Here is a 20876-nt window from a genome sequence, read left to right as displayed (position 1 = left end):
ACTCAAATATCGCTAATTAAACATTTTCCGACGTTATAAAATATTTAGTATAAATTGTATTATAAATATTGTAGCTATATGTAAATTAATAATATATTGATAGGAGCAGTCCTGTCCTTGCTATGGTATAGTGGAGCAGCACTATGTGGGACTGCACGACGGTTGTGATTACGATTCCCATTCTGGGGAATAACTTATTTTCATTTTCTTGCTCTAATAACAAGATAAATCTTGAAGTTTGGGTGGAAAAAAAAAGAATGGGGACGAAGTGTTAATATTAGATTTTCTCTGCCTACCCTGCTCTTGGCGAGATCCAGCGTGAAATTAAAAATATTACTCTTACTTACGAATTTATTTTACATATTATAAAATAAAATCGCTTTTCAACGGTGAACGTTAAATATTTCAAACTATACAATGGATTTTATTGCAGTTTTTAATAATAGACAGATTGGATCAAAAAGAGGATGCACCTATACATGCATATCATAATTTTATTTAAATATTCTTTATTCTATCAGGCCATTACAAGTAATTTGGAATCGTCAAGTTAAATAAGTGTTAGTCCTACAGGTACCAAGCACCAAGCATTCATACAATTCAGAATTCGACATTAAAAACAAATTACTTGCTAAAGGTAAATATTTCCTTTATTTCGTAACATTTGTAGTTTTAAATTTCACGGTATTATCGTCGATGTAAGTAATTATCGTATTACGACCGATGAGCCGACGTAAACATTTCAAGCAAATATCAATAACAAAGTTTTTTTTACTTAATTTTAAAGTATTATTAATTTTAAAGTATTATTTACACGCTCTGAATCGTGAACGTATTCAGATTCACGCTTTATCCCGCATGTAACAGAGTAGGCAGAGTGAACTCAAGTCCGTATTTTGTCTTGAGCAACAAAATAAAAATATTTTTTATTCCCGAGAGAGAAACGAACCCGCACCCAATACGAAATGTGTAATAATGAAAAAATATATTTACAATACAGTTAACGAGTCGTGGCCGCCATAAAATTAAGTTTTCTGAACTTTTGCGCAATGTTCAAAGGAGAATCACCTTTGCTTCTGTGTACAGTATGGCCAGGTAAAATAAAAACTAAGTGAAGAGCCAGTTGTCGGCCATTGGCACCATTTCCATTTGGCACGTTGTAAAGCCATGATAATATAACGTGGCGCAGCGGAACAGCTTCTGACTTGCTAACTCGATGGTTGTGGATTCAATTCGCACTCAAGGTAATGAATTGTTTTCATTTCCTCGCTCTAGTGACAAGACAAACTGCGGTGTTGAGTTCCGCCTTTCGACACTACCGCCACTATTTCACGTTTGGTCGAGAAATTCCTAATCAGAGTGAACCACACGGGCGAAGCCACAGATAAAATTTGTCATATAAATAAAACCCACACCGTATTTGAAGCTACAACCATCAAGTACCTCATTATTTATTTTACTTTCAGGTAAAATAATAATGAAAGCACACGTGTAGGTACACAAGTATCCTTAAACCTGAACCTTGGCATTAGAGCAATAAAGCACGGCGGTGTCGAGTGTCGACATTGACTTGACCTCGACTGCGACGCGCCCTCAGCCCTCGAGGGTGAACTTGGAGAGGCCGCTACCTCTCAACCAGAACAATATGAATTACATACATATTTACATACGTATATTCTGGTGATATTATAAAAGTTTGTGAGGGTTAATATATCGGATGTTCGACTTTCATGCAAAAACTAGTAAACTGATTTAGATGAAATTTTTCTGAAATATAGTAGAAATTTTACAGCTGGAGAAGATGTGAGTTCAAAATATTCTCGTACACGTGTAAACATAGATAATCAATTTACTTTTTACAATTATTTCTATATGTCAAAGGTTTACGTTTTTATAGCACGTTTTAATAAAAAACGAGACGAGATTTTATTTTGATTTTAATGTATCGTTTTTACAAGGAGAATCGTATTTGTAAAGCTGTTTTTTTTTAGCTTAACGCTGATTTACGTCAGTCCTGGCTATAGCAAAGTAGGTAGAGGGAACCTAATGTTAATTGGTGTTGACCTCAACCCTCCTTTGCGTCAAGAATAACTTGCAATAAAATATAGTAGCAGTAAAAAAATCCCTCAAAATATAGAAGCTCACTTAAAGCAAAATTAAAGTTAACTAAATCATGTTAATATAAAAGCATTAGTGCCAGGTTAATAAATCAACACTCAGGGTCGTTAACTAGCGTTTTAATTTGTACTAAATTGATATAAATGTAGTAGCTCTTCGTAATTGATTGATGGTAGTAAGTTTGTATTATTCTTAGGCCTTACACAGTATGAAACAAAGTTTCCCACCTACATAGTTCTGAGCTTTCAAACTACTCAACCGATTTTTATGCAGTTTTTACTAATAGACAGATTATTTTAAAATTTAAGAAGAAGCTTTATATATCAGTTGTCAGTTCGATTCCCACTCGAGGAAAGATAATGCTTAATATTTGCGGCGTTGAGTTCCGCTACTCAACACGCAATACCTCCTGAATTCGGCGGAAACTAGGTAACGGAGTGCCTTAACACTAAGTTTCCTTCGCCTACCTTACTTACATTGATTTGTGCCTTATACAACGTAATGCTAAAAAGCTTATAAAGACTGCACAGTTCTAGCGAACGAAGCCACGATCGAAACACTAATTGAAAATAAATAAATAAATAACTACTCTATCGTTATTATGTTATTATTAAGTAATATTAGTACGCACTAATAATTTCATTTTAAACACGCAGCTGCTGATTTATAGTTTTTCTTGATATATGCAATTTTAAACAAACAACTCATAATAATAAAGTAAGCACATTTTTTTAGTAAGGTTAACAGAAGGAGAATAATGTTAAGAAGTTCCGCCTTCCACTTTCCGCGCAATTCTGGAGATTCTGTGTATTGAGTGGCGGAACTTAACGCCGCCCTTAGTCTTGCTATTAATCATAAAAGTATTTTTTTCGATTTAAGCCAATAGTTCCTGAGATTAGCGCGCTAAATCAAACAAATTTTGTATATTCAAACTATCTAATATACTATTATATTAGAAACTATTTTATATATTTTACATTTGGATATGCCAAAATACATCCTTTCAGGCTGTCTTAACACTCACCGATCGCATAGTAACGCGCAAACAAACGTGACTGGCTGCAGTTAGCGAATTGGCAGGATGTTGTACCGGCGCATTAGCGACCGAGTAATTGGTTCAGCTATTTTCTAATCCCCTTTAAATTCAGGGTCCTTAAATGATGGAGAGCCTATTTAGGGTTGTTATAGGATATTAGGTTAAGTACTTTGTCTAGATAGGTAGTTAAATTTGTTTGAAATCTCTATGTAATTTGATTAAATATTATAATGTGTTTTTAGCTTCACGCTGTATCCCGCACGTAACAGGGTAAGCAAAGGGAACCTGGGAACCTAGTGTTAAGACACTACCTTTCTCAAGTTTGCGACGCCTTCTAGAGGCATTGCGTGTTGAGTGGTGGACCTCAACGCCGCGCTTTGCTTCGTTACCAGAACGAAGAAATGTAAATATAAAAAGCAGCCGAAACTTGAACACAATACTTGCATATCCAAAATTCGGTGGAAAGTGAGAGGCGGAGTGTCTTAACACTAGGTTCAAATTCAAATTCAAATTTCAAATAGTAAAAGAAAATTAATTTAATGATTCAACTTCGTGTAACTTGCTAGCTTAAGATATGTAAGGGGATATGGTTTTCATCTTCTTGAAAAAGATACATTGGATAAAGAATACTTTGATTACTTTTGGGAAACATTTCTCCATTCTCTATTTTCTCCTCATTTTGAAAATGTGTCGTGTTGTTGCTATAAAAAATATTTAGAATTTGGTTTTGGTTTAGCTTGAAAATATAATCTAATTTCATAGACACTGTTTAAAATGTTTATGTATTATGTATTTAAGCATCATTGAAGCGTGTTACTTTGTACCTAAAAGGTCACGTGCAGGCGTCCTGAGATCGTCACAACCTTCATAAATACATATCTTATAAAATTACTTGTATATTAAGCAAGATACGTGAAATATTTGTTTTCTAAGGACATTTATAATAAATGGGGAACGGAAGTGTTTTAATGGGAACGGAGTAAAAAAAGTAAAGAGTCTAATTGGTTGAACACGCGAATCTCAGGAACTAGTGATTCTGTTTTTAAGTTATCGCTGTATCCCTAACGGGGTAGCCAGAAAACTAGTGATTTGTTAGAAAAACCTTTTCATTTGGTTAAATAGCTTTTATTCTTCTTTATTTCTTCTATTTATCGAGGAAAATTATAGTCAATCTCATCACGTTAATCTTCCAAAGTACTTCAGGCACTTAGAATGTGTCATGTGTCATATATAATTCTTAATTATTAATATTTGGCTTGCAGCATGCATGCGAAGAAGCAGGTTAAGCCTAATATATACATGTACCACTAAATAAAAGTTTTCAAGCTAGAGTGACGGTGTGGAAATTTATAAAGACCATCGAATATTTTCAGCTTCACGCTCTAATTTCTCCTCTTGCCCGGTTACCCCAATTTTATTTTTACGGTGTAAGATTTGCAAATTTATATCAGTGATGCCTTCGCTCAATCTAGAAGACCTACCTACATCCACACCAAGATCGTAGGTTCGATTTTTCCCTGAGGAAATATTTTTGATTTCCCTGTCCAGCAAACTTAACTCGCATTCTAATAAACATGCAGAAAATGACATAAAAACTCAATAAATACAAAAAAAGAAACGAAATAAACACAAACCATACAAACAGTTGCTATAAATTATAATTTAAGCTCTTTCAAAGCCTCTATTAAGACGTATACGAGTACAATATACATTGTCAGTCAACAAACTGAGGATCGATTCATCGACGGTTCTCGCAAAGATGAGCAATTCAGTTCAGGGTTACATAAAATTTAATTCATTTTAGCGACGAGTGACGAATATTACTCATTTATGCATATAGGTAGGACAAAATGTTTTAAAGTAATTTGTTTGTATTACCGCATCTGTTGCATTGTTCTGGTATAAGCAGAAAGAAATCAGGCATAAATTAATTTTACAAAAATTATGATTTCTATTACTTTTTTAGAAGATGTATAAGAATATAACGTAAGGATTTAAGCCTGTACCTCTAAGAAACTAACAGTGTTGAGACATGACCCTGTTCCCCATTAGACCATTTCACGACGAATTTTTATGCTCTATCTACTATAATAAAATAAGGCATTTTATCTACTTTCTACAGAATACAAAAACGCTAGCAATAACAATAAGAATTTCGACGTAACTTGATAAGAACGTAAAGAAGATCGTGGACAGAGCGCTTGCACGGTCTCCAAGAGACGAGGGTTAAAGTTGTTATGTTTCTAAAAAATTTTTCTAAAAATTTGTGGAATAAGTACTTTAAGCATTTTTTGAATATAAATGGTTAATATATCTTCGTTGTTGCTCTAAAACAGTCAAAGCAGAAGTTAGCCTAGATCCAACGTTATATACAGAAGTCTTTAGACAGGCTCAATTCAATAGTAAGAAAACCTCAATGTATTAATACAAATGCAAATTTTGATATAATATATAAGAAAAAGGGTAGCAAACACTACCCTAAGCCCCAATTTTTCACAACAATTTCGTCAAACAATTTTCCCCATACAATTTCATATACTTTTGTGACTAGCCCCAACCTATCAGGAAACAGCTCTAACTACTGTTTCAAATATTGAAGGAAAAAAAACATCCAAAAGAAAATGACATCATCCATTGCTAATTCCGCTGTGCAAATATTAAAATTTGAAAGGAAAACCGTCAATGTACCATGTACATAGCGGTGTTAGAGGGCTGAGGGTCACCAGAGAAGGGACTAGATACAGGTTGATACGACAAATCGATACTCTCCCCTCGCAGTTGAATTTATACGTGTTTTTGTAGATATCTTATACCTAACAAACGCTCGTTTCCTTTTAGCGAAATTAATGTTTATTTGAATAACAATAAATTATGAATACCTGAATAAATTATGAATAAATGATCTAATTGGGTTCATTTTTAAATGTGAAATTATATATTTAATTTTGTTGTTCGATCAATAGGTTTGGTTATTTAGAAACCTAGTGTTATGACACTCCGTTTCTTTTGTGATTAATCAGAAAACATTCGAATTTTTGAAACATACGAAAATTTGAGACACTGCCTGTTAAGTGCCGGAGCGAGGAAGTGAAAAGAAAATAGTTGAATCTAATGTTAAAATTAACCCTGAGGATTCCAACTCATCCACATTCGTATTACGTAATAGAAAACTAAAGAGATGCTCGCACGTGAATTATCTTTAATTACCATTTTTGTAATGAGAAGGACTATGAGTTGTTAAGTTCCACTCAACACAACACTTCTAGAAAATTCAGCGGAAAGTGCCCTTTAATTGCTGCTTTTTATAAGCTACATTGACATTACGAAAGAAGGCTACAACTTGGTTAAACTCGTGTGATTGTTTCATACAAATATATTAGAAATTTTTCTATTTCAATAAGAAGTCTGAAATTAAAATGTTTTAAGTGCATTTTTATAGGTAATATGAGGCTGTCGTGGGGTAGTTGTATCGGATCTAATATTAAACATGACAGTTGTGAGTTCGATGCTCACTCGGGGGAATAAGTTTATTTAAATAATGCGCAGAAAAGATTTCATTTTTATCGCCATAAAAACGGCAGTAAGTCCTCCATTCACTAATTTTCGAGATTTTGGGTGGCAAAACTCAACGCCTCTCCGCTAGAGCAGGAAAATGAATATAAAATCGAACCCACATCCATCCCGTCAACATTTCTACAATTGAATTAAAATTAATAATAAGTTGTCCTCTTATATAATTTAAATAAACACGTACTTATCTAATCTAGCAAAAGTAATAGCTATACTATTACATTAAATGAGAAACATAGAAATGAAGCCGGCGCCGGCGCCGCGCCACCCATTAACTGATTAGTTGATCACCATACTTAAACTGCATGCAATTTCCTATTACATATCCTAGTTATATTAGAATAGTTAGCATGAAGAAAAGGATTTTTTTAATAAAAACGGATTTTCAAAAACTATAGACAAAGCGCGGTGTTAAATTTCGCAATATCATGAAAATTAGACGGAAAAAAACCTTTTTAAAATTTTATTTTGGTAATTACGTTTCTGGTTCGAATTTGGAAAAGTTTTTCAGTTAAGAAATATACACTAGAATAGACTAGATAAGAAACTAGATGAGAAAAGCAGCTTCACGTTCTTTTTGGACTCGCATGATAGCAGAAGGAACCTAGTGTAAAGACACTATGCACTCGCCGATCATCGAGAGATTGTGTATCGACTAACTGAGCTTAACGCCCTTCTTTTTTAAAAATAAAACTTTCAACACACTTCCAATACTTCAAAGATAAATAACTTTAACAACAAGATACATTATCTATCTATATCTATCTATAAAGATAACATAATTAAATGAGCACAGAAATAGTTTCTAAAGCGTCCTTATCACAGTAACGGTAGTAAAGTGCGAGAGGGACGATAACGCGAACGTTCAAACGTCACGTACAGACTACAGGCGGACGCCGTACCTACGCCGTACACTCTTGACACACATCGCTTCTATTCCTTTGGACTTGTGTAGAATAGTTTACTTTGAGAGGTAGGTTTAGATAATTGTATAATTAATTCTATTCTATACCAATATTATAAGGCTTTAGCTTTGAAATATAGGTGTTTGTTTGGTTGAAAGCTATAATCTCAGGAACTACTTAGAACTAGTTACACGAACTCGAAAATCGTTTAATAATTAAAATAACTTGAAAATTATTGAAAAGAGCAACTGTTGAGTTTCTTGTCAGTTCTTCTGTTGAGTTTCAACGATTCAATAGTGATTGTAAAAGTCTATTTGAATATGGCAAATATAGAAAATAAGTTGTTATCGTATACTTCTATAAATATTCATACTTTTCTAAGATTCACACCTTTTCCCGTACAGCAGGGTTAGCAAAGGGAACGTAGTTAAGATACACCTTTACAAACTTTCCGCTTAATTTTTGAGATATTGCGTGTTGAGTGGCGGAACTAAACGCCGCGCTCTATTTACCAGAGTCGGGAAATGCTAATAATTTAAATATCATCATTCCCCGAGTGAATCAAAGGCTTCCCTACTGCACCTCGACGGCATTAAAAGAGAACCATGAATATTTCTAAAAAGCTGCACGCTGCACTTAACAACCACGTAAATGCATTTAACAAGGGAACATAGTGTTAAATCACTACGTTCCATACTAACGTTATATATGAAATGAATTGTAAATAAAGTAGGGAATATTGGACGTTAGCATACATTATGCAATCGATTATGCAGTATCTATGCACTACGAGTATTGTGTTCCGTTGTGATGCTCGAATGAATCCGAAAGTATGAGTCTTCAATACAATAAAATTGTAATAACGTTACCAGAATGTATAACACAGCTATTATTTTAAGTAAAATTAATGAAAAAATACTCATTCAGCTGGTATATTATATTGCTTGCTTTGCTTATCTAGGCTGGGAATGTTTTAATATGATATTTTTTCTATTTTGTCCTCGAGTGGAAGTCGAATCCACATCCCTTCGCGTTTAGAGTCGCACACTTGTGCCTTTGGACCACGACTGGCCTCATAAATTTTGTAATAACTTTGGACGATAAAAACATAAATATCTTTTATTATAGTTTGTTAAGTCTTACGTATGATGAAACATAAATATAAAACATATTTTAAATAAAAACTCATTGATCTGATAATAGTTTTAGACAAAAAAAATACATTGATTAATTTTATTTATTTATTTATTTATTTATTTATTTACACTTTATTGTGCACAATTACACATTAAGAAAAAAAAAACTTCACAAAACAAAAACTTAATAAAATGACTAACAAAAACTGGGCACACATATGGTGACAACAAAAAACTGAACTGAAGCTGGATAGCAATTTGGTAAGCTCTCAGTGCCATAGTAATAAATGGAAAAAACCTATCATCTCTCATCATTTCTTTGTACCGTAGACTGTTAGCGATGTACAATTTAGTTTTTCGTACCTACGATATTGAGGCCAGTCGTGGCGCTTGTATCCAACAAGCGTGCGACTGTAAATGTAACATGGTGTAGGTTCGAATCCCACTCGAGGAAATATTTAATGTTTCCATTTCCTCACTCTGGTGACGATGCAAAACGCGATTTTGAGTTGTGCCACTCAACACGCAATGACTCCCCAATCCAGGGTAAGTACGGAGCAGAAGTGTCTTAATGAAACTGGAGTATCTTAAAGCCATGTTTCCAGGTTCTCTTTCCCTTTCCAGTTTTGGTTTCCAGGATAGGTTAGTCTTTTTGGCTTTTCGCTGTAGCATAAAATTTAAAATAAATACTACAATATATAGAAGTTACTATGTATTTCTATCTGTAGAAAGCTCGTATAGTTGTAATTAGTTTACCATAATTACACGATATATGACTCTCTCGATGACGATAGGCAGATTATTTAAGCCACTGTATGACAGATGGTTTAAATTTATAACGTAACTTACTTAACTAAGTAAGCTTAAGCTTAGAAGTAAGTATCTATTAGTCTTAAATATTGTTTAACTTTGTCAATTTATCTAAATAATATTCGCTTTATTTAATTCTAGCTTTTACCTACGGTTTTGTTTTCATAGTTCATATCTCAAAAAGTAGCAGCGAGCTTGATATACATATATATACGTACTTTTTCAAGGTTCACGTGGTATCCCTCAAATAGAAGGGTAGGCATAGGGAACCTGGGAACTTAGTGTTATGACACTCTGTTACCGTTAAGACACTTTCGTTCCCCTCCGAATTGTTCATAGTTGTGAACGTACAGTAGTCGTTGTGTGTATAATCAACATTCTCTTTTTCAAAGTTAATTTCTATAGCTATTTAAGCGACGGATGACGAAATTTGAAACCACAGATCGTAAAAACATTTGTATTAGGTATTTTACTGTCTAAACATTTTTCTTATGAAATTGGATATAGCTAAATATTTTTTTCGCTTGTGTATTACTTTAAACCGATAGAGGATTAAATAAAAATTGTTCTTTTTGTTCTTAGCCATAATTATATTTAGCAATAGTTTTAGTATAACTAACATCTATTTGCGAAATCTAACAACTTGTTACAAAATCTCATCCAGTCAATAGAAAATATAATTCCCCTCAAAACATATTATAGTTCTACTCTATTAATGGTAAAACTTCAATTACATAAATGAACCAGATAGTACCTACTAAGCGTAACGATAGTATACTGTCTAAATTAATAGTAAAAATCATTGTTCATTAAATATAAATATAATCCATTTTTTACTATCAAGTCGTTAATGCAGCCTATCCTTCCTTCTCATATTATTTATATGAATTAGTTTATGAGGATGGACTCTCCTACCAATATTATAAAATAAATATGATGTTTAGGTTGGATGTTTGTTCCAATTCCACGCAAAAACTGCTAAACTGGTTTGGCATGGCATAAAACTTTATAATAAAGCTCATGAAGCACAATAACAAATATACTAAGCCATGTGAATGAAGATTTATTTTTTTAGATACTTAAGGCCCGTGTGTGTCGCTAGTCTATTATAAACAAAAATGGTAAAAATCTAATTGCAGGTGAGTCAGATAGCCCGCTCGTCCGCGTGAGGCCGCGGCACGCGCGGAATGCCGCTCGTCCGGCCGCCCCCCGCCGGCGTCTAGCGTATTCTATGGGAATCGCATGCCATCAGCCCATCGAGGCGCTCTTCCCACAATTACACGCCTATGTTTGGATATACCATAAAAATTGATGGTGGTATGCGAAATGTGATATAAATATAGTTTATTTTGAATATATAGTTTATTTTTTTTGTAGTAAAAGATATTGTTGGCAAAAGTGAAGTTATCGCTAACAGAGATTTCTTCCAGTCAATCTATTGGTGTGAGAGAAAGCTTCTATAGGTCTTAATGTGCAAGAGCTTATGTTGTATGATAAAATGCATTAAGGTGTATTTTTTTAATTTGGTAATATAACTTCTATTAAGGTATTTCCAGATATAATCATTTTTAGATGACAAGGTAACATTAATTATTCTCTTAGATATAACACGGCGTTAAGCTCTGCCGCTCTTTAAGTAATGTCTCGAAATTTGGGGAGAATGTTAGGAACGGAATATTTTAACACTAGGTTTGATACTCTGATATACGGGAAAAAAGCGTGAAGCTACTTTTTTGTAAGGTAACATAAAATATTCATTAAAATTTTACACGTATCATTGACCTGCAATTATGTAGATCGTCCCAATAAAAACATAATATACAATATTTTGGGCAAAAACATAAAATATTTAAGTGTTGACTCATCGGGACGTTGCAAATTGAAATTTAGCAAAAATGTTGAAACAAGAAAAAAACAATCCAATAAAATCTGGCATTAAGGAAGTAATTTTGCGTTACTACGCATCACTAAGTGCCATCAAACAAACGGACAGACGCTTTTATACCACGGACCCGTCGACCTTGACCCCCCCTCGTCAAAGTCAGTCAGTCAGCCAGTATTAGCCCACGCCACTCCCACGAAAAAGTGCTAATCTCAGAAATAACACTTTTGTATCGCCATGTCACGAATTCTTATGATGATTTCGTCATAAATATGGATCATAAGATGCCAGATTTTTTATTAGCTTTGACAAAATTGAGGTAACAAATGGTATAAGTTAATCATTAAAGAATAATATTGAGGTTTGTATTTGAGAAAGTCGTAGCGCAACGAACGGTTGTGGGTTCTATTCCCACTCCGGTGAATTAATTGATTTTATTTTCTCGTTCTGATAACAAGATAATCCATGGTGTTAACAATTTAATTTTTTTTTAATAAAATTCAAATTGAAATTTATGTTTTTTTTTAGCTTCACGCTGTAAGTTAGGCGGTGGCAACCTAGTGTTAAGAGAGAACTTCCGTTCCACTTTCAAAAAATACACGCTGGGCCCCTTGCGCCATGAGTGACCTAAAATAATATTTATATTTTTTCCAAATAATATTACAAGTATAATATCACATATATTTATTATTTATTCAGATTGTAAACCTGATTCGTAAAATTTATTTTTCGTAATCATCACATAGGTATAAAAAGAATGACTCACCTGCATTACAAATGCTAAAACAGAAGGCAGCCAGTAGAAGAGAGAAGTACCTAGGCGACGCCATGTCGCCTTTTAACCTGAAAAAAAAAACAAATTGTAAGACATAATACTAAAAAATATTTAATATTAACTAATTTGAGTAAAAGAAATTTTGAAAACATATTTAAAGTCTTAATAAGTAGATTTATGTTTGATAAAAAAAGTTTGGTTGGACATTCTAATCTCAGGAACTATAAATTCGAATTATTTTTTTTATGCTAAATATTTCATTTATCAAAGGAAGCTATGGGCTATATTCCGTTGCCTATATGAACTATATTATACGCCACGGTTATAGCACTTAGTTCTTTCCATGTAACCTAGAGAACGAAGCCACAGACAGATAGCTAACTAAGTAAGCTTGCTGCGTAGACCGTTTCCAACTTCTCCACAATATCAAAACTACATTTAATATTATCTCTCATAAAATCTAATTACTCAATACACGCTATGTAATAAAAAGCCATTGCAAATCGAGATAAACTGGATCCAAAGGGATGCGTCGTGTCGCAAAAAAAAGCGAGCGAGGTGCGCAGGCGCAGGGCAAGGGCAGGTCGGCGAACCCTAGGATCTAGAGGATAGGCTTATTGACGTAATGATATCTAACTAACGTAAATATATATAATCTGCACATATGTCTAATGTCTTAATTTCTTTGTTTGTATTAAATTTGTATTAAATTAATATTTTTTAAATTGTATGATTTTGTTTAGCTTCACGCAAAAACCCGCATTCAGAGGGATAGGCAGAGGGAACTTAGTGTTAAGACACTCAGTTCAATAATTAGCAAATTTTGAAGAAGAGTGGCAGAACCCTAAGGATTGCTTTGTCTTTTTAACAAAACGGGGAAATGAAAATATTTGATTCCACCAAGCGGGAATGAATCTACAATAGTCACGTTCACGGCTAGTCACTGTGCCGCGAAGGCATCAGCCATTCTTATTTGTTAAGCTATTTTTTTATATATATATTATTTCCCCATGTAACCTAACCTACCATTCAAATATTTAAAAAATATATTTGTATATTAGCCATTAGACGTAATTAATATCAGCTATCTTCTCGTCTTATTTAATTCGACATTTACGAAACACTAAGATTATATCTTTGAATAACATTAGATGCAAAAAAATCCTTGACATCCGGTAGTTTAAGTCCTTGAAAGTAAATATTTAGAAAGTTCAATTGGTAAATACGAGATGACAGCTCCATCCGTCACGTCACGTCACGTCATTCCGCTTTCGTTTGATCATGGTGAATGATGAAGAGTGACAGTCATCGACCCCATTTAATATCCCTATATAATCTATACACGAGAAACTATTAGTTAGTTAGTTAGTTTTTATCAGGTTTATCTCAAAAAAAAAAACTAAAATAGAACCCTTATTGAACCCGCAATCGCGTTTAGAGGCACACGCTTGTGCCACTGTGCCATCACGGTCGTCGTCCGCCTTATTGTTGATAGGTTAAATATATTTTTTAATTTATGCAATCACAATTATTTAATTGTTTTGAACTTATTTGCACCTGCAGGTAGGTATGAGTGTGAGTAATGTTTAATGTCCATAACCTCTCGTTAAGAATAGTTAATTAATATTAGTAGGAAATAAGTAAACGAGGTGTAATAGTTCTATTTATATTGTTGTGAGAAAAATAATAAACGATCACGTTGCTAGCCGTCGATATTATAACGAACTAGCGATTTTAAACTCGTATTTTTTGCAATCCATAAGCGAATATTGTTTTTAGCTTCCCGCTGTATCCCGCAAATACACTCCGTTCCCATTAAGATATTTCCGTTCCCTACTTGCCGCCAAATTTTCGAGGCATTGCGTGTTAAGTGACGGGACTCAACGCCGCAATTAGGAATTGAACTCAAAACCGTAGTATTCACAGTAAGAGGAACGTATTCAGCGGCGGAACTAAACGCTGCGCGTTGTCTTGCAAATAGTGTAAAAATTTATTACCACGAGTGGAAATCGAATCCATAACCATCCAGCAAATTCAGATATTGTTGCCACTACGATGGTCTTTATAAGGAATCCCATACGTTTTATTACAATTTGTTGGTCTGTGTCCAAGTGGTGACCACTAGTGAGGGGTCGACGGTAATTTTCCAATCTCAGATACACGCTCCCAATTGAATAATCACAGTGCGGCTTCCGTGTGAAAGTTTAGGAGATTAGTCCGATAATGCTATCCAATTGCGAGAGATATGTGAATTGGTGATTCAATTTACTTATGAAGTAAAGTTATAAAAAGTAGCTTTTTAATTTTTTTTGCATAATAGGGTAGGTAGTGTCATAACACTAGGTTCCCTCTGCCTACCCTGCTGTGTGGGGGGACAACGTGAAGCTGGTTTATACATTTAGATATGTAACATAAGCTAAATCCATATATGTAAATAAGGAAAATAAAACTGTCGTTAGCTACCTATATTATGTAAGCTCGGATAAGACGACACATGAAATGTTGTTTGAAACCATTTGCAGGTGTCAAAAAACTTTCTTTACTTGTGTTATTTGTCAAAACTAGATTTATTGGCAACTTTATATTTTTAATTAGTAGATTATGCAATGAATGAAGACGGTTTGTGGCGTTCTAAGCATCTTAGACAGTTAATTTAAGCGTGAATTAAAACTAGCTCAAATAGGGGAAAATAAAAAAGTGTGAATATAAAATTTATATCGGATAGGAAATTATAAAAACAATACAATAGACCTTATCGCTATATGAGCAATCTCTTCAAAGCAACCTCAGGGTAGAGAAGAAAATTGTTTAAATAAAAAGGGTACATTCATTCTTCATTTAAATATTCATTAACATAGTAAATTAATATTTAAATATTGATACATAATTATACATGAACAAACATAAACATACGTAGGTACCTACATAAATTTATATGTTTATATAAATAAACAATTTGAGAAAATACTTTATCTTAATTTTTTTTCTATTTCTTTGACTACTACTTCTTACTTTATTTATTTTTATCTAACTTATCATATATTAGAGCAAAAAAGACAGTTCATTAATTATATTTTTAATTAACAGTAAAAAATAAAATGTATAATAATAAAAGTAAAGCTAGCTACAATAGCCAAGCCCTAACGGTAAACAGGCAACTGTCAGTACATAACCGGCAAATTACAAGCAATTTATTATTATTAATGTTAAACAAGTATTATTTGAAATATTTTGAACCATCAAAGGCCATGTATTGCTACGAGTGAATACAGAAACATCTGTCAATTGAGTACTTACAGTTTATTTAGTGTCTAGGCAACTAAGCTGAATAGAAGAGAAATCCAAATTGAATGGCCCTAAGTACAATGAGGATGGACAAACAAATAAACGCATTCATTTTATTTGCCAGTCATTCGTGTTCTAGCTTCGCTATTAGAATTGATTTTTGAATGGCTTCTTCAGTACTGTCAAACAAGTTATTTTATAATTAAAGTGGGCAGAAAGATGTATTTTATATTGATGAGAAAGAAGTAATGTGCTTTTTTAGCTTCACGCAAGTATCCCGCAAAATACAGGGTATACAAAGGGAACCTGGTGCATTCTAGTGTAACAAACCTCGTCCCCCACACATCGAGCAAATTTTCGAAACATTGTGTGTTGAGTGGCGGAACAACACGTTGTCAGAGGAAGGAAATGAAAATAATTTATTCGCCGAGCAGGGATCGAACCCACACCGTCGTACAGTCGGACGTACAACAAAATAATTTACACCATTTTCAATTATTCAATTCAAGTCAATTTGTCTTTCATTATGTATCTTTTCAAAACAAAAGAATTTGGAATAAATTTCCATACATTCACTCTCACTGTCATTCGCACAGTCAGCTTTCAGAAATGTCACATTATAACAACATGTACCGTAAATGATACCAGTTTGGCGAGACCGTTTATTTATTTTTTTTAAACCGGAATATTTGCGATACATTCCGAGATTGTCGCGATCATTGACCTAATATAGAGAGAAATAAGTAAAAAATAAAAATATATTAATACTCTGTGGCAAAGCTAGCGGTTTTGGCGCCACCGTGTTATTGAAATAAAATTGTGTGCGCCGCCATTTTCTTTTCAGTTAAGATTAGAAATTGCGGTGTTCAGTTTTTTGTGGGTCGTCAAAATCGTGATTTTCGATTTTGATTTTATAATAATGTGTAACTTGTGGGATGTTTTATATTAACCGTTATATATTTATTTTTTCTATCTTATAGTGTTAAGATTTACAAGTATAACTATAAGCAGTAGAAGCAGGATTGGAAAATATACCTACCAGCGAAATACCTCAATGGTTTGCTAAAAAATCTCAATTTATTTAAAGGAGCCCCTAAAACTTACAATATGGATTGCAAGTCCCCATCGTCACATTGCTCTAGCTCACCCTGCAACGCGATGACACCCATGTTGCAGGGTGAGTTGGTGATGACTGGTGATGTAGTATATCACCAGTCATCACCGTCATATATGTAGTATGCCAAGTATTTTCCGTGTCCTACACACCTACGTCGTATATATTGGTATGTTCTCCTATATATAATATATCATTATAATATACCTACTAAAAGTTTTACAGAATAAATATTGTGTCATCCTTATAACAAATCAAATATTACCATTAGTATAAATAATATTTTATTTAGAATTAAAAAAAACAAGGAAGATGTCTCTACGAAACTGAGATTTAAGACTTCTATGAATGATTTGACATCCAATATAAAAATTAACATATTGTTGCAGTAATACTTATATTTAAACAATAAATGTTCCCTTATTTAGCTATCTTATTTAAAATCTCTATAGATTTTTACTTTTAATAAATTAATAATGTTTAGTAAAATTTACTACCTTAAGAGCAAGTATTCCTTATTCATGATTTGGCGCCAAATATTGACAGATTTTTGCAACAGACCATCCGGACAAATATTATACTACAGATAATATATAATTAACTCTGTTAATACCGCAATGTTTGTAGACGAAGTGTACATAGTCAATTCTTAATATTAATAACTTAGAATAGCTTAAAGTTATTATTTGTTTTGAGACTATTTGTTTGGGGCACGAGCGTACGACTGTAAACGCAACAGGTTGTGGGTTCGATTCCCACTCGAGGAAATGAACTTTGAAACATTGTTTGTAATTTTCTGTAAATCGTAAATATGGATATTGGTTGATTTTATGGAAGTTTGTTTATTAGTTAAAGTGCACTTAAGTAATTGTTACATTGTACCCACATTCGATATGCATATATGAGTAAACATTTTACTCATCTCCAAACTCAAGGCTTATTCAAATTTTCGAAGCTAAAACATTTTCAGGATTGAATTGGACGTTGATCGATTTCTTTGTAAACGAAAATTTTGTTTGTTTGATTTATGTTGTATTAACTATGATCAGTGAAGCGTATGTATAATACACAATCCTTTACTTAGACATATATTTATTGTATAATTATTTTTAATTATAGTATATTTAAAAAGACAAAGCGCTGCGTTACGTTTGGCCACTCAACACGCAATGTCTCAAAACTTGGACGGAAAGTTGGGAACTAAGTGTCTGGACACTAGGTTCCCTCTGCCTACGGAGTGCAGCGTGAAAGAAAACCAAAAAAGAAAAAATAATAACTTGCATTTGTTGCTAATTGAAGACGACACAAAAAAAGCAATAAATATTATATTGTCATACATTACAGAGCGAAGGACTGCGACCAACCAGACGTGTTTCAAGTATAAATAAACTATGAACAAGTGAAGAAATAAAACCAACAATTATCCGAGGTTCGGAGCTCATACGTAATATAGATAATGTTGACGTCAGCTGATGAGCATTGGTAGGCTGACACGTTCAATTTGTTTTAATAAACCTTAAAATCTATAAATATAATAAAATTGTCAAAGATCGCAGTTTGCACATAGGAAGTATATGAGAAAATCTATAATTGAAGGTATTTATTAATGTAATAGAAGTGAAAAGAATGATCTAAAATTCTTGTTAGTTTGTCATTTTACGCCCAATTTTCAAGGAAATGAAAATAACTCATTCCTCTAAGGGGAAATCGAGGCCACGACCGTCGTCGTACAGGCAGTCGCTTTACCACTGCGCCACGAGGGTCTCATGACTAATAAAGAAAACAATTCAAAATCGACACACACAAAAAAATTAGTATCTGCGTCAATGGCCCTATTAGCATTGCTAATAAATATATAAGTATCTACGATATTACGAAGTATATATTACAGTTTAAATAGCGATGCTGGTACAACCTGTCGCAAAAAAAGAACCCGTGATCACGTCTATAGATGAGTCATCCAGTTTATTGTTAAACTTAAAAGATCGATAAAGATTCATCTTTAGGAGAGAAATTAGAACTTGTATATTATAAAATTATCTGTAATAATATTACAAAGCTGAAGAGTGCGCTTGGTTGAAGGCGAAAAATAATTATTTACATTTTCTCTGCTCTGGCAACAAGTAAAACGCGGCGTTGAGTTCCGCCACTCATGAACGGAGTGTCTTAACACTAGGAGGCAGTGGAACTGCCTATTCTGCTTTCGCAGGATGCAGTGTAAAGCTAAAAAGACAAACGTTGTGTATACATCGAAAAACAATAAATAATATCTAAATACATTTAACAAAGTACGTGTTAAAATAGGTTAATAGATTAAATTACTTTGTTTTTAATAAAGTTCAGGGTAACTTTAGGAAATCCTTAAGGTTGATTGCCAAATCTTAATTATAATCTATTATTGACAATGACAAAGTAGAATTACTTGTAATTGTTGTTAATTTTGTTATTTTAATTAAGTACATTATTTTTAATATTGCTTGTCGGTTATCGTATTTTACCAAGTCATCTAAGAACTGCTGTGTACAGTTTTTTTTTTACATTTTTTAAATTTTACTCCACACATAGGAAAGAAATACTTTCTTTAGAAAGCAGTACTTTAAACGTATAGTTTCGTGGTTAGAGTGCGTGGACGGTTTCCAAGAGGCGCGTGTTCAAACCCTACTACGTTTTCTAAAGAAATACTGAAGCTTTTATTTCGTTGATATTATAGAAGTTAAATAAGTAAATATACATTTTTCTAACAAGAGAAAACTGAAAGATTGTGTAATTGATTGATATCGTACTTTTATATTAATCGACATATCAATTTCAATGCTCGACTTCTGTTCCACTCGGAAAAAAATAACTATAGATGAAAAATTGTAGTGTATTGTGTGATTTTTTTTTAACACTTATTTACTTACTTACAATCAGACTAAATATGTTTACAATCAGCCAAGATTTGATGTACTATTTTTAGTATTACTCATACATATACTTTATTTTTTAATAAAGTAAGAATTTAATATTACTTCCATTCTAAAGCATGCAATATACAGATATAAAATAAAAAAAATATCTACTAACCTTTTAAATTTCAAAATATATACATATAGTGCAGGTACACTATTTTATTCACAAATTCTATTAAAATCCATTATAAAAACACACAAAGCTACCACCTAAAGTCTCATATCCAAAAACAAAAATAAATCATATTAGAGTACCATTTCACAATCGACACTACACTACTCTACGTCTGCTATGAAGTACTATGGAAAACCATTTTTTCCATCTGAACAAACAAAATGCTGAACAAATATATGACGTGGACGTCATTATCGAGCTAAATGAACGGTGACTTCGATATAAATTACAAATCTAGAACATCGCGTATTTTCTTTGTGTGTGTTTTTTCTGCTAACACGCTGTATCCCGCGTATAGCGGGATAGGCAAAGGGAAATTAGTGTTAAAACAAGACATTGCGTGTTGAGTGGCGGAACCTAAGGCCTTGCGTTGTCTTGTTACCAGAGCGAGGGAATGAAAATAACCGAGTCCCCCTAGTGACGTCTCGTCTTGTTGACAAACAGTTCTTAATCATTATATTTTATTTTTTTTTAATTTTCATTTTTTTTAATTTTTATTTAATTAATTGATTAATTTTATCTTCTTTTTGCATCTTCTTAAAAAAAAGCATTGTAAATTAAACATTTCATATATATTTTTTCATCAATATTCAAAATTTTAGTCTTTTAGTTTTAAGGTTAATCTTAAAATAGTTAAATGAGTCAATCGCTTGCGTCTAAGTTATTCAACTCATGCTTAACTTTAAACTTGAATCATCTGAGCAAAAAATGTACAAAACAAATATATCCTGTTACTTCATTCTATACATAATGAACTGAAAAATGACTAAGCATTATTGGAATATACTGGGAGTACCTTAAAACACATATTTTGTGTGGCGTAACTCAACGCCGCACTTCGACTTACCAAAGGTGGCAGTGGTGTTTAAGTAAAACAATTTTAAGACGTCAATCGCAAACAATTTAATATTTTTTGAGGATCTCATTTCTTTTTTGGCGACACTACATTCCGCACATAGCAGAGTAGGCAGAAGTAACTCCGTTGCCGACCAAGACACTTCCGTTCTCTACTTTAAGGTAAATTCTTGAGGCATTACGTCTTGAGTCACAGCAAGGAAATGCTAATATGAAATATTTAATTCCCAACACCCATTTCGTTTACATTAAACATTAATAATT

At 33.0% G+C, this 20876-nt stretch overlaps 1 protein-coding gene across 1 annotated transcript in view; it reads right to left on the bottom strand.

Annotated features, from left to right (window-relative positions):
* LOC146527991 (uncharacterized) overlaps positions 1-20876 on the bottom strand; it is a 49909-nt gene that overhangs the window by 7233 nt on the left and 21800 nt on the right. The window contains exon 2 of the mRNA XM_085205457.1: positions 12224-12300. Within this exon, the coding sequence (XP_085061583.1) occupies positions 12224-12287 (64 nt within the window). The 5' untranslated portion in view covers positions 12288-12300. The remainder of the gene's footprint in view (positions 1-12223; positions 12301-20876) is intronic.

The sequence above is a fragment of the Heliconius melpomene genome, chromosome 20 (genome assembly GCF_056956725.1).
Source record: "Heliconius melpomene rosina isolate 202511_hmr_F chromosome 20, ASM5695672v1, whole genome shotgun sequence".
NCBI classification, from domain to species: domain Eukaryota; kingdom Metazoa; phylum Arthropoda; class Insecta; order Lepidoptera; family Nymphalidae; genus Heliconius; species Heliconius melpomene.
This window is presented reverse-complemented; position numbering and strand designations above follow the sequence as displayed.